The following is a 15,732-nucleotide window of genomic DNA, read 5'->3' as shown; positions in this document are numbered from 1 at the left end:
AATATGTTGTTAAACAAGCAGTTTTAAAAAGTGACCGATTTTGCGCCGTGAAAAAAGTGCGGGGCAACATGGGTCACCTTTAAAGTAATTTACATTTTCTCAACGAAAAACGGCAATATATAAGATTTGTTCCGAATCCATATTGTGTAAACAAGAGCTACTAGTAAACATTTTATAAATTTATTTAGAAAATAAAAAACTTTGCGTTTTGAGTGGTCCAAAGACAACTTGAAAATCGATGTTTTCACTAAAAAATTACCATAATTTTATGTTACAATTTTAGGCTTCATTCCGCCTGATTAAAGTGAGTTATGAGATAGTCTTGTAATAAAAAATAAATAAGTTTTAAATAATCCAAGAATACGCTCAAAATTGAAGGTGACCCATCTTGCCCCGCGGTGGTTTATATGGAGAACTAGCTGTCCCGGCAAACTTTGTCTTGCCAAGCTGTGGTTGTTTGACAACTGTTGAGGTCATTGCAGCAACGCATTCTAGATTGATTTAATTTTGATCACGCTGAATTTGTTCCCGGCTCATCAAAAATCAGAACTATATCATTTTGTTTACTTTTCTAGTGGATTTTCATAACTTTTTGTACATATAAACACAGCCACCCCGAATACGAATCGAACCATGCAAGACTCATGCTGATCGGTCCACCCGTTCTTGAGTTTTGTTGCCTCAAAGGAACTTCAAACTCATTTTTATATATATAGATATATGGAATGTATCGCATAAGAAAAATAGCTAAAAACCATTTTATTTTTTATTTCCAATCAGAGTGAATAATTTTTCAATCAATACCTAAAACTTTTGTATATTCATGCTGGTCACCTAACAAAATTAAAAACATAATCAAAACATGAGTAATGCTCTCGAAATGCCGCTGACCCATCTTGCCCCGCCCCACCCTACATGGCCATTTTTAACAAAACTCAGGATAGAAAAAAAAGTGCATTCCAAAAACTTCACCAATCAAAGCTTATGACATTACCTTCTCAAAAAATATTTTTTGGTAATTTTCCGCGAGTTCCGACATTGTTTTCCCGGCTTTTCTTTAAGAACTTTCTCAACTGTGGAAAATTTAGTGGAAAACTTTTTCCACTTCATATTTTTTTGGATTTCTGAAAAAAAATGCTTTCATTTTCTAGAAAAAACTTTGTATGCTTCGTTCTTGAGTTATGATTTTTGAAAAAACGGCTTATATGGCACATTTGGACATTTTTAAACAAAATTGGCCATAACTCACAAACGAAAAAAAGTGCATTCCAAAAATTTTAGCAATTAAATCCTATAAAATAACTTTCTCAAAAATATTGTTTTGAAGATTTTCCACGAGTTCGGGCATAGTTTTTCCGGCTTTTTTTTACAAATTTTCTCAACTGTGGAAAATTTTGTGGAAAACTTTCCGTTTTATATATTTTTAGAATTCCTGAAAAAAATTGCTTTCGTTTTCATTAAAAAAAACTTTGTTTCTACGATGCTTCGTTCTTGAGTTATGATTTTTCAAAGAAAGGGCTTTTATGACACATTTGGACATTTTTCAACAAAATTGGCCATAACTCGAAAACGAAAAAAAGTGCATTACAGAAATTTCAGCGATTAAAGCTTATAAAATAACCTTCTCAAACACATTTTTCGTAAATTTTCCACGAGTTCGCGTAAATTTTCCGGCTTTTCTTTACGAATTTTCGGACGAGTTTTAAACACGTTCGTACTCTTTACTCGTATATTTACTAATGATAGTTTGGTACAAAGTTCTTATGTGTTTGAAGGTATGGTGTTTTTACAATGCCAAGGTTTTGTAATTGTAGGTATGATAAGCAAGGTATAACAACTCGAGTGGCCATGCAATATCCGGAACCATTCCAGAGATATTCGGGATTGTGCTGGGGTCTGGGGGTTGCCAATATGGCTGAAAAGTAATTATATCTTGCGTTATTGTGTTTGAACTATCGATTTTCATCGATTTTTTTTTGCTCCAATCAGTGAAACACAACTGCGATAAATGTATATGAATAAGTTGACCCATCCGGATTCCCGTGACAGGTTCCGCGGAGCCTTATTGGGGACACTTCTGGTTTTCAACCTAAGCATGCTGTGCGACATATCAATCTTCATGATTTCGAATGACTGAGTCAGAAACGATAGACTGAAGTCTGTATAAACTAATATGGTCACCCCGGAACATCTAGCATAGGTTCCACGGTGGTGTGCCGTGCGACGTATCAATCTTCATGATTTCGAGAGAATGAGGCAGAACAAATTGACTGAAGTATGTATCAACTGGTATGGCCACTCCGGAACACCTGGAACAGGTTCAGTGGGGGCGTCTCAAACAAAATAACAAATAATCACTTTTAGCCATTTGGCAAAACAGACCTCTCCCCTACCCACTGACCCCGGTATAATCCGGAATATCTCCAGAATGGTTCCGGAAATTACATGGCCACTTGAGTATAATAAACTAGCACCAATTTATGATCAATTGAGGGCGATTGCAAAAAAAAATCGGATGAAAATTGACGAAATGCCAGCATTTTGAAAATTAGTTGTCGGGGGTCGGGATGTGAAGGTTAAAGACACTTTACCAAATAAGTTGGCATTCGCGTGTCCAACTAGTTAATTTTCTTAGTTTGTAATTCAACAAACATATTTGTTGATTCAAACTACAATGATTTTTCTCCGTGCGGGTCAGTTTAGAACAGTGTCTTCTTGGATGGCACCCCATCCGTGCACACCTGGTAAACTGCTTCAGAAGGATTATGTCCTGTCCTATCTAAGGCCTAGTATAGAGGTGTCAGCACTATTCAGCGACCAGCTAGTAACCTTTTAAAAAAAGATACTAGTAGCGAATCGTGTCCTTTATACGGGCGTGTTTTAGTTCCATGAATCGTTATCGTAGTTCTGGCTTATGTCCTCAACAAGTAGTTATCGTTTAAAATTGCTCTTGTTTGTAGAGTTTCCTATCCTTTAAACTGCGCTGTTTTTACAGATGGATCGCTTGAAAAAATGTCACTACTAATTTATATATGTATCTAGTTTGTATGTCGTTCTGTAAGATTGGTATTGAGGACAAACCGCAAGTATGAGTCCAACAGTCTGTCGGATTCCACATATCACATGTAACATGATGATCGTCCAAAACGGCATATGACTAATACGCTGCCCATAACTGCATATTTGTAACATTTGCAGTTTTTGTCGATATGGAGTACAACAAGTACTTGACAAATTTGTTCTACGAAATGTGGAAAAATACCAAGTTGTTTTCTCATTACCTATCAAATATTCAAGAATATAACCGCACAGCAGTCACACTGGGAATACACACGGGCCTCATAGGGAACCGTCAATAATATTTTGGTCTAATTATTTTTCCAACACTATTCGCCTAGCATAGAAGAAGAGCTGTGAAAGATTTCATTGCTAAAGGATTCATTTTGATTTTTTTTTTGAAATTACTTTCCTTTCCCATACTAACCATCAAGTTGCAAATTTCAGCTCCATTTTCTTTAATGCCTACTTTTGTCGAATGTTATGGGCAGTACGTGTGTGACCAGTTCGCATTCTAGATAGGATTCGTTGATCTCACCTTTGATAGGATTCGTCTCACCTTTGACCTTGCAAAAAAAAAAGACGTTATCGTTTGCATGTTTCGCCCCATGCTCCGTAATTATATTTTTGACCCACTTTCGTTGCCGCCCGGATAAAAACTAACCATAGGGTATTTGGTGAAAACCATTCCTGCATCATACAGTGTACCAGCTACAATAAAGTGTATTGTAATGGAATGGTTCGCTAAAAGCTGTGCACATTGTAGCCACTATATATTTACATCCGATCTTTATGTAACAATATATTATACTGTTTTTCTTACGTTTGAACCATTAACTTTTCCGAAATATTTTTGTCCGTGCATTTTTAATTATTTATTCAGTTTTAGATTTTTTTTCGTGCTTTGTTTTGTTGATGTTTGTGACTTTTTTTATGCAAAGGAAAGGAAAGAGAAAAAAGTGAATAAGTTGAAACCAGAGTTGATGTACACGTGCTGTAGTCCCATGTATGGGAGCCACATTGCAAGCAAGCTCCCAGGAGCACAGTACATTTTGAGACTGAAAGTTGTGCGCCTCATTTTTCTCCAGATGTGTCTCATGAGCTTCGTCTCATGCGCTGATTAAATTAGAAAATTCCACGACAAAAACTTCCTAAACGAATGAGAATTGAAACCTTAACCTTTGCATTGAGAGTCCCTAGTCATATCGCATAGACCAACCAGACACTTGTGTTGTGTACGGAAAAAAGTTGTTGAGGTTCTTCGTTACCAAGATGTTGTTTTTCACCTTAGATACCAACAGCTCACGCAGCGCATGAGACGAGCTCCCCGGGAGCTATGCGCTACGCTCGCACCCACCAGATGGTCCACTGCACGAATTTATTCTGGCCTGCTTACTCTCACACGAAATTTGACGTTTGAGCGGTGTCGGCACCTCTCAAACGTCAAATTTCGTGTGAGAGTAAGCAGGCCAGAATAAATTCGTGCAGTGGACCATTTTCGTGAGCCTCCTAGCAGCGCAGCACACTGTGATTTTGAAGAGCTAGGAGACAATTTGATGGGAGGCTCGCTGTCACATTTATGTACACATGAGCAATCGGAAACTCTGGTTGAAACATCTATTTAAAGTCAATGAAATGTTTAAATAAGTGGTAAATCTGGTGTTCTAAGGACTGCAGTTCCAAGAGATATGGCGGGCTCGCGTGAATCAGTGGATGCGTTCAACACTATTCTTTCTGTATTTGCATTTACGGGAGTTTTCTCCTCTTCTCTCATGTGAACTTGCCTTCGACCACAATCGAATCAAATGCGATTGACAAACTTTATCTTTGACATAGAGCCATCTTTAACATATGGACTGGACTGAACACTAATATAGGTTCGTCTGCGGGTTCGCTTTTTAACCTAACTTATATTTGAATAGAACTTGACAGTTTTCTTATGAGTTGTTATGTATTTCAAACTTTAGTCAAACTGGAGCCTCAATATTGCAAAAACGGTTAAGCACGTTGTAATGACTTATGTACCTCGTCACCCACTTCATGCAACTACATTAGTGGTCTAATAACACTTAGCGCGCTCGGCATAGTTCCATCATGCCGCTCAAAATGTTGCCACAAATAATGCTTAGTTTGCAAAACCCAGTTATCTGGCTGGTGGAGCAAGGGAGCCAAAGCTTCAACTGTTAATGCAATCAGAGACTACTCAGACTTAGACGTGGGCCATCCTATATATGAAGGGTTACCCAAAACACTCTGGAGAATTCCCAAAGAGCATTATAATAAATCTAGTGAGCGTAAGATGCCAGTAACAGGAGAAAAATGACAAGATAATATAACATTAAATGGTTTATGTAATGTAAAACAATACAACATAACAAAAGAGAATCATTCCAAAACCGTTTGATTAAATGTATAATCAGTAGTGAAATTTTATTGTTTGAAACAAGGATGGGAACACTCACTTGGAAAGAGTTACACTCACTTGCTATTTTCTCAGCTCAGAAGCGTGCAATCAAGAAGCAATGTATGGATGACTTTTGCATTGTGGTTTTGTCTAAAACTTTGCCGAATAGAGTAGGGGTCGCACACGCATACCGAAGTCGTGGGGGAGCTGCGAAGGCAACTCTCCACGAGGGTGAATGTAAATTACACTCACCTTGTGGAGAGTCGCTTTTACAACTCTGTCACGGCTTTGGTATGCGTGTGCGACCCCTACTCTATTCGGCAAAGTTTTAGACAAAACCACAATGCAAAAGTCGTCCACACAACGTTTCTTGATTGCACGCTTCTGAACTGAGAAAATAGCAAGTGAGTGTAACTCTTTGAAAGTGAGTGTTCCCATCCCTGGTTTGAAACCATTCATGTACCATACAATGTACGGTATATTTAAACCCACGTATAAGCATTTTGAACAATTCATTAATAATAAAATGCATGGTTTTGCAAAAATATATATATGGAGAAAAATATTTTTTCATATTGTTACGATATTTAACAACCTGTATAATATATTGTAAAAATCTTATTTACAATTCACGGTATGGTGTTTACATTATATCTTACTGTTTTTGTATTTTTATTTTTTACAGTGGTGTCTATTGCAAAAATATGGTTCTAAATAGTACTGTTACATTACAACGTGCGGTTTTTCTACTGTATTTTTTATTCGGGCGGGTAAAGTGTTGTTTAAGAAAGCAAACGAAAAGGATACCAGGATTAATTTCCGCACGGATTGCTTGTACCACTCATGGATGCCGAATACGGTCCGTTTCAAGGGCTTTGAGAACACTTGCAGAGTCGGATAGTATCACTGTACGAGTTTCCGTTGCATTAATTACTGCTAAATTAATGGCAGCAGCTTCAGCAGAGAAAACTGAACACATGTCTGGTAATCGTTTTTGAATGTCCCGTTCCCCTCCTGACACCCATTCCTTTTCTCTATTTAATGCATCTGGGGCTTGTTTCGGCAGCGACTGCCTGTGGAAGATCCTCTGGTGTGCTAATTCGGTACGGACAGATAGGCTGACTGTAGTGGACCATCACGGCTCTGGAGCATCATTTGAAAAGTTGAAAAGAGCCAATCGATATTGATGAATAACGGCTTCGCATGTCGCCTCTGAGCCCACATTATCCAACTAATATCAAACCAACAAAAAGAGCTAACATGAATTTTTCGGATAATGTTTTTGTTTTGCATGGGCGGGTTTCTGTCAAGCCCTCTTAGATCCCTTAGAATTATTTACTATGACCTTACTATTACAATTATTTAAAGCATTTGCCGATCTAATGCTAAATAAAACAGCAGTTCAATCAAAAGATTTATTTTTCATATATGTTAAATACAACGTAATTGGTAAATGGTCTTACGTTCACTATGATCCATCCATTTATCTCCATTAACACTTTACGAGTGCAGCAAATTCGTGACAAATAATAGTCCCTTCTTCGCATTCCAAAACATAGTGGTTTCACGAGCAGGACATTTTAGGTGTAGAAACAAATACATCATGCCAAAAATCACTTACACGTTTCTCCAATTTATTGATATAAATTATGTTTTCTTTTAATAACTTCCAAAAAATTCAACAATTTTTTACAAAGAAACATAAAAATCAGTACGAAAATATTGTAATCTATTCTTTCTATCTTTTTTGTCTCTTTTCCATTTTACAACTGTATATTGGACACAACAACATTTTTTGCTGGGAGAAACAATTACATGGAAAGCGAATTACTATAGGGGGACACTACTGAAAATGTCAATAAGCTTTAAAACAGTGATCGGTGACTCTTTGCATGTTCAAATGGTACCACGTATGTCGCCTGTTTATCGTTCATGTAACGCCAAACGGCGTTATTTCCGTTGTGCTGGCGGAACGTACATTGGCCGTTGTTCTCGGAACTTTGAAGGCCTTTGCTGCTGTTGGTGGGACAGCGCGTGATGCTGCGGGTATTGACTGGGCTGAGGTTTGTAACCGTGAGCGTAATGCTGCCCGGCAGATTGGTTATCGAGTCCCTGGCTGGGGTAGGCCCCGGTTGGAGGCGGTGGATGAGGCAGCATTGGAGCACCGGGTGGCAGATGAGGGCTTGCCGAGGGATGGAAACCCATGGCCGTTGGGGGTGGATGACCGTGCGTCGGAAGATGGGTCGCTGTCGCCGTCGTGGGCTGAGCCAATGGGATGCAGTCCGTTTTAAGAACTTCTTCGTAATTTCCGTACTCGAGGAAACACACTACAAAGGTGCTCTCGGAGATCGCAGTAATTTCGGCATTGTAAAACTGCAATGAAAAATAAGGGTTGTTTTTTTTTATCAATGAGTTGATAAAGATGCAAAACAAGTGTACTAAAACGTGGTACTTTTCGGTACTTTTGTGAGCGGTAGCGTGTCAGCCACTTAACTTTGATGGATGTTTTTCAATATGGTTCAATGAATTACTGAATTAATAATGCCACTTACCCCACCATCTTCCCAATACTTTGCGAGGCAGCGATCACCAACTTTCCAGTTCGGTAGGACAGACGTCGCTGTTGGTTGCAAATTAGGAGACGTCGCTGTCAAAACTTGCGGCACTACGGCTGCAGAAGGAGCCATCGCGACCCCAGGTATGGGCCCAGCTACGGCAGCCACCGGTGGTCCAGCCGTTGGTTGAGCTGCCATATGTGTTGGGTCGAATTGTTGACTTTTCAGCACATTCAGTGCGAACTCGTTGGTTTGCTTGTTTTGGAAACCCATAATCTGGTAAGGATTGTAGTTGAATCCATTCGGCAGTTGAATAAAGTTCTTTGGTACCACTGGAGCTGTAGTAGACGCCGTAGGTTGTGGAGGAGCTGCACCCGGCAGGCTTCCCATGGGCCCTTGATGCGGCTTTGGTGCACCCATCATTTGGGGATTATTGTTGGCGAAGGGTTTGCTGCTCAGCTGCATATTAGCCGTTGCTTCCGTTAGTTGAGCCACTTTGCTGTTATTGTTTCCTGTCGGCGTTGTACTGGGCTGCTTATTACCGGTCACGAATGGTGGTTGGGTTGGGCCAGCTCCTGTTCCATGCGTTGTTTGACCTTTCGGTTGCTGTGGCGGTGGTTTCCTTCCCTGACTCGTTGTTGTATTCGTCTGGGCACCTGTATACTTCTGAGGCTCCTCTTTGCCGTATCGAGATCCTTTTTGTTGCTGTAATATTGTAAACATGTTATTTATAAGTCCATAAGAAATTCGAGTTTGCTGGCTTTATTGCATTTAGATATGAGCAGAAATGAGAGCTTCGTTTGTTTTAAACATAACTTTTTTCTTAGTCATCGAAGCTTTGCATCTGATAGATATTTTTAAGGATCTACACTCCCGATTAAAAGTTTGGGGTCACCCCCTTAAAAACATGTCATTTTTTTAGGCCCATATCTCCGTCAATTTGCGTCCGATTTCAAAACCCTCGAACTCATTCAAAAGATAATAAGTCAAAGTAACTTTGAACATGGTTTAAACGAAAAAAATTCAAAAATGTGTGTATATAAACTTAAGCTAAAGTTGCCAAAATTTTTAAAAAATGCAAATAAACTTACGGCAGTGTCGCTGGAAATTGGGTCGATCAAATTTTAAGATGAGAGCGGTAATGTAACCTATTTTCTATTAGCTTTCGACTGCTTTTTACCGAACTTTGCTAAAAAAATCTAGATAAATAGTTATTGAGTAAATTAACTCTTGATGTCATCCACCAAAAGTTTGGGGTCGCCCCTCATGTATCGGCCAAAAGTTTGCAAAACATGGAAAAGTGATTTGTTGATACCTTTGTCATCTTTCATTCAATTTTAATTCTTCTTGGCTTATTTGAAACATAATGAATGGTACTTACTGCATAGACATTGAACCACACATATTTGTTAAAATTTACATACTAAAACTTAACGTAAAATTGCCTCATTTTTTGAAAGTTGGTGAGAAATGTGTTAACTTTACATTACATTTTTATATATAGAAATCGTTGAATATGTTAAATTAAAAACATCAAACGTAAATTTAATTGTCTTAGAAATGAGCCAAAAATAATAAATATTGAACTATAGATGACGAAGATATTAACAAATCACTTTTCCATGTTTTACGAAAGTGACCCCAAACTTTTGGCCGATACACCATTTTGAGGGGTGACCCCAAACATTTGGTCGATGACATCAAGAGTTAATTTACTCAATAACTTTTATTCTAGGTTGTTTAGCTAAGTTCGGTAAAAGCAATCGAAAACTAATAGAAAATAGGTTGTACTAGCTGTCCCGGCAAACGTTGTCTTGCCAGTTGCAGTGGTTTGACAGCTGATGAGATCCTTAAAGCACCGCACTCTAGATTGATTTTACTGTGATCGTGTTGAATTTGTACCCAGTTCGCACAAATTTCAGTACATTCTTAATTTAACCACTTTTTCAGTTTATTTTTGCAACTTTTTCTGCATATAAACACAGCCATCATGAATACTGATCGAACCGTGCAAGAGCCATGCTGGTCGGTTCATCCGTTCTTGAGTTTTGTTGCCTCAAAGGAACTGCAAACTCATTTTTATATATATAGATTACCGCTCTCATCTTAAAACTTGGTCGACCCAATTTCCAGCGACACTGCCGTAAGTTTATATTCATTTTTTAGAAAATTTGCCAACTTCAGCTTAAGTTTACATACACATATTTTTAAAAAAGTTTCACCTAAAGCATGCTCAAAGTTATTTTGACTTATTATCTTTTGAATGAGACCTAGGGTTTTGAAATCGGACGCAAATTGACGGAGATATGGACCTTAAAAAATGACATGTTTTTGAGGGGGTGACCCCAAACTTTTAATCGGGAGTGTAGGTATTTTACCGAAATTGGAAAAGCCATAAAGTGAGACTTTGGCGTTAAAGAGTAACTGTAAGAAACTCAAACATGGTCACAATTACTTACCTTTACGTTGCCCGTATTGTTCATGGTACTGTTACCAGGGGCATGCGCATTCGAATTGGGTTGCCCATAGTTATTGCTCGCTTGAGAGTTGACAGCAGCCACACTGCTAGCATTGTATCCTTGAATCGGTTTGTTGCCAGAATAATAAGATGCTTGCTGTTGTTGTTGTTGGTATTGATTGGATGGTCCATTAGGGTACTTCCTGGACTCGCCTTGTCCGGCGTATCCTTGGGAGGATGCATAGTTGTTGTAGTTGGCGTTAGATTGTTGTTGTCCTTTCCCGCTGGCATTTGTGCTCGAGTCGTACTTGGCACCACGTCCACCAGAACTGGGATTATTGTTGTTGTAGCTGTCATTCCGATACTGCGACTGTTGGTTAGGATTGTACGAGGAATGAGACTGGTTGAACTTGGTTGAGTCCTGTCGGCCACGCGGAGCTGCTTCGCTTGGATGAGGTCCGTTGGTGGAATTTTGTGGCCCTCGGTATCGGCTATTGTTATAGTCTTGTGACGACTTATAACCAGCAGATTGATTCGTATTTTGCTGATACGACGTTTGCTGTGATGCTTGTTGATTGTAGTTTCTGTTGCTTCGATTTGCAAAACTGCTGGAAATGTTGTTCTCAAATCGTTGGTTGTAATTTTTGTTCGAGTTGTATTGCGTGGATGAGTTCGATTGTTGTTGATTTGAATAAGTGTTACCAGATGCCGAATTTAGATTTCGAGAATTTGCATTGGAATTTGAATAAGAATTGTAGGATGATTGTTTATTCGAATAGTTATTATCTGTCACTGAACTGTTTTCTTTTCCCGGAAATGGAGTCGATTCCTTACTGACACTCTTCTTGGTGGTGGTTTCACTTTCCGGGAGAATGTCTTCCAAGAAATCGAAGAGAGACACTTTAGCCGACGGTTTGGAAGTAAGCTCCAGCTCTACATCGCGTTTTCCACCAGGTCCACGCTTGCCAGGCTTTTGAGTCGGATCGAATTTTCCAGTTCTGTTCTCACTCTGAGTCTGCTTTCTCTCTTCTATCCGCTGAAGATTACTCAACGCGCGATGCACGTTGTTCCGAGTCAGTTTCAGAGCATGCACAGCTTGATCCTCAGTGAAACCTTTGTCCATTATCTTTTGAACGTTTGCGTCAACCATCTGCTTCGCTCCTCCGCCGAATGTCTTCTTGGTGCCCAATTTGGTAGCTTCGGCAATGGCGTCATTTCTCAAAGCGTTGAATTCGGCGTTCTCCTTGGATTCATCTTTTTCCTTAGTTTGTAAACTCTTGAAATTTTTATCATGCGGTAAGTTTTGTTGGATTTTCTGTCCAAACGCTATCCATGGCGGTGGTCCAGAAGCACTGAACTGAAGTCGTCCTCCTTTGGCGTATTTCGCCATGGTTCGTCCTAGTTCCCATTTCTCAACCAATGCCGACACTTTTCCTCCCAACACAGAAACACAGTTGCCGTTCAAAATCAATAAACCCTGAGATATTTTGATCGGTCCATTCTTCAAATATATTTTCGTTCCCGGTGGGGTATCCAAGCTGATGGAAGAAATGGGCTCGCCTTCAATTGCCGAGTACTGAGTTTGGCCATCGGTGAGGGTTAGCTTCAACAAGCGTGGCGCAACTTTCGATTCCTCGTTGGCTTTTGGAGCGGAAATGTTACGAATCTTCAGTATCTGCACTACAATGTTGCCGTCGATTGTCTCCGTTTTGGTGCCACGGGTAGATAGGGATGCAAAAGCTCCTCCACCTATTTCCCTCAAATCGGTCTGAAAGAGATCAGAATATAAGGTGATTAATGTATAAAGCTTATAAAATGGAATAAGTTTTTTTATTCCCCCTTGTCTATAAACAACGTTAACTTATTGCCATTTCAGATCCCCTTCTGCCTTCTCTTACGACAACCAAACGACAATTCTGCTATCTGTTTCCTATGCCAACATTACCTTATACCAAACGGCCTTATTGGAAATGACTTTACTCCCAATGTCACAGATCCGTAGTGACCATATTACAACAGGCCAAACATGTCTAAAGGTCCTATCTGCAGAAGAGAGGCTCTCTTTGGTTTCCCTCTCTTTCGTTAATATCTCAGCTGTTTATTTGTATTAGTTAGGTCCGACGCACAAATTTGGAGAAAAATCAAACTTCGCTAGTCGATAACTCCGATTTTCAACTAACTTGAGAATATAATTTTACAACTCGGCAGTGTCGTTTTATTCGTTTCTCATTCACTGCGGTTAGGAGACACGTCTATCCTGAGAACGAATACAGTATTGTTCCGATTTTATCACGCCCCCTTTCAAAAAAGCTTTTGAATATTCTACAAAATCTACGTATTTTCAATGTTTTTAACGTTGCAAATCAAGCCTTAAAAATTCAGCTAAAGAAAAGGGCAAACACTTGCTCTAAAATGTAAAAACAAATGAATGAAAAATGGCCGTGATAAAACTGGAACATAACTGTACCACATTGTAAGATTTAATTGTAATATAAGAATGTAATAATCATTAAATAAATAAATTTGCAGTATTGAAGCTGCTTGGACTAAGAAGCTGCTGTCGATGAGTGGTTTTAGTTCCACAACAAGTCGTCCTAACACTGGCAGGCATTTTCGTTTTTCTACTTTGAGGTTATCCTTCGGTTCATACCTATTTATCGTTATGACAAACATTTGGCTAAAAAAGGGCCCAACGAATAGGCTGACCATCCGTCTCTTATTCAACGGTACAACTAATTTTTATCTATGTACGCGACACTGGGATATTGTGCATTGTTTACTTCATTTATGAACATCTGCATCGGAAGCAATGTTGGATATTATGTCGGTCGAAATTTCAAAGTGATGAAACTCAGCCACCAAATGAATGTTCGTCTGAAAATGAACAGTTTCTGATCAGGCTACCAACAAATGGCTACCACAACATTAATCGTGGCAACCTTGGATCAATGTGGACACAGGTCCATTTACCGTGACTTGACTTTTTTACGACGGTTTTTGCAAAAAAACGCGGTTTTTGAAATAACGCGGTTTTTTACGCGTTATATCGCGCAAAAAAACTTCAGTGTATCCCAAAAACACTAAAATATACCTCTCCAAATTTTTGACAGCATGTTTGATGTGTGTTTGTTGAAAATGTGACGTTGCGATTTTTTTTGCGCTTTGTGAGATATTTTTTTTTCTTCAATTTTTAATATGTATTAATATTCCACCAACTTCCGTCTGAAAGTTATTATGTATTTGACACATCTGCATTAGAAAATATTTTAAATTTACATGGTTTCTCGTAAAAACACAAAAATAAGCTTAAGACTGTGGAATTTTGACGTCTAAGAAAGAGTTGTTTATTTTGTTAAAATGAACAACTTTGCCGAATACGCGAAGTCTCTAGGACGTAAAACTAAAATGTTAGATGGTGGCGCCACCTATGCGGATAAGTTGCGAACTACTAATTTCTTGGCAAATGATGTCCCTGCGCATTACAAAAAAAACTTTGTCAAAGACACCATGTGTTATTAATTGTGTCCCGCTAGATTGCGATCATGGCCCGTAGTGCATTGGGCGAACGTGTTTCCCCAGACAAACAGACGTAACTCTTTAAGGAAATTCGTCAAATACTTTTGCCCGGTGTCTTTTTCATGAGCACACTGCCACCTGTTGGTATAACCGCGCGAGACACTGTCGGCCATTGCCTGTGGTGTTTCCATGACTATATGATTTGAATCGAAAAATGTTGTTAGAAGTGTTACGTCTTTGTGGTGTGGTGTTTGTCTGTGTAGAAGTGTTTGTCTGTGGTAATTAAATTAAATTAAACTACAGTCGAACCTCCATGAGTCGATGTTCCTTGACTCGATATCGACTCATGGAGGTAAATTTTTCCATACTGAAAAATAATTTCTGGGTTACTATGATGGTCCCCCAAAAAGCATCCCAAAGGATTTTTGTTCCACTACTCGATATTTCCTTGAGTCGATGGTCCCTTCAATATCGACTCATGCAGGTTTTACTGTAGTTGGATTGGTTCCATCAGTCGAAGAGGTTAAAACTTTGTAACTCATTTTGATTAACAATATTTTAATTTAAAAAAAATCTTGAATATTTTTTTTGGTTAAAATTTTGTATGAAACGCGTTGCAAAACTCTCGTATTTATCGCACTCGTTACATAAATAACTTTTTTTTTTCTTAATTTAACGTTTCACATGTTCAATAAGAAACTTGAGCAAAAGTTGTAATAACTAACAGGCTACCGTTAAGAAATAAATTATAATTACAATTACAAGAAAATTCATATAAGTTCATTTTTTTTATAAATACACACTAAAACGCATAAAGGCATTGGAAAGTGTGTGGTTGTTTTTGATGGCGATAATCAAACATTCCTTTGCGCCCGTGATGGTGGAGGGCCCAAAACATAGGTTTTGAACAATACATTACATTTTAGATTAATTCGCATGTTCCATTATGCGTATTAGTTTTCCCGACGTAAATGTTGATAAAATCAAAACAAAAAAAAAACTTACATCTAGAGCTAGCTTGGTGGCTTGCTTCAGGTCGACATTCGTTCCGGTTGCACCTTCCAACAATCGCTCCAGCCCGGCCGGCAGTAGGTACCTTAATAAGCAGATAATATAGTTCTCAATTAGTTTGTCACACACAAGGGAATAAAATTCCGCTAAAGGAAATTGGACACATGCATTCAAGGCTACATGTATACGCATTCCGCTGTGCAGAGGAAAATCAATATTTTTGGTGTCTTACCAGCCCTGATTCTGAAGTTGCTCGAGCATCTTTGGCCCGTCCCAAGCGCTAATGCTTCACCAGGGGGCAACTGATGATTCCGGTGTTTGCGTTAGTTTATTCCGATGCCAATTGCTGCAGTCAATGCTGAATAATAATCCTGAATTTCTCCGTTTAATGCACAGCGGCTTTCCGTCGTCGTTCGCCACCCAAAGCAGAAAAATAAGCTGTCCACTTTTCTTGCCAAAATGACAGATGGAACAGCAGCCATCAAACTCAAAATTTACCAAACAAAAAGGCGTCACTGCGCGGTACCTGAGTGTAACTGCGCCTGAATGTTTATCGAGTTGATGTCATTTTGAACTAATAGGGCACTGCATTGTTTTGATTTTGTATGGGATTTTGACGTTTCTTGGCCTTGTTATTTACAAAATTTCTGTAAGAGTGAAAGAGAGGGAGAGAATTTCATGCAGTGCCCTATAGGGTAGGCGCACATATTAATGTCAGTGCCTACAATAGG

The 15,732-nt window shown here is 38.9% G+C and overlaps 1 protein-coding gene across 1 annotated transcript; it reads right to left on the bottom strand.

Moving 5' to 3' along the window:
- Positions 1–6,862: 6,862 nt before the first annotated feature.
- LOC109409399 (tudor domain-containing protein 3) lies at positions 6,863–15,471 on the bottom strand. The gene is made up of 5 exons (XM_062859710.1): positions 15,234–15,471; positions 14,996–15,086; positions 10,476–12,242; positions 8,014–8,721; positions 6,863–7,834 (listed from the first exon to the last, which is right to left on the bottom strand). The coding sequence occupies exons 1-5, from the start codon at positions 15,260–15,262 to the stop codon at positions 7,412–7,414; spliced, it is 3,018 nt and encodes a 1,005-aa protein (XP_062715694.1). The 5' UTR covers positions 15,263–15,471; the 3' UTR covers positions 6,863–7,411.
- Between the last annotated feature and the right edge of the window lie 261 nt (positions 15,472–15,732).

This window comes from Aedes albopictus, chromosome 3 (genome assembly GCF_035046485.1).
Source record: "Aedes albopictus strain Foshan chromosome 3, AalbF5, whole genome shotgun sequence".
In the NCBI taxonomy this organism is placed as follows: Eukaryota; Metazoa; Arthropoda; class Insecta; order Diptera; family Culicidae; genus Aedes; species Aedes albopictus.
This window is presented reverse-complemented; position numbering and strand designations above follow the sequence as displayed.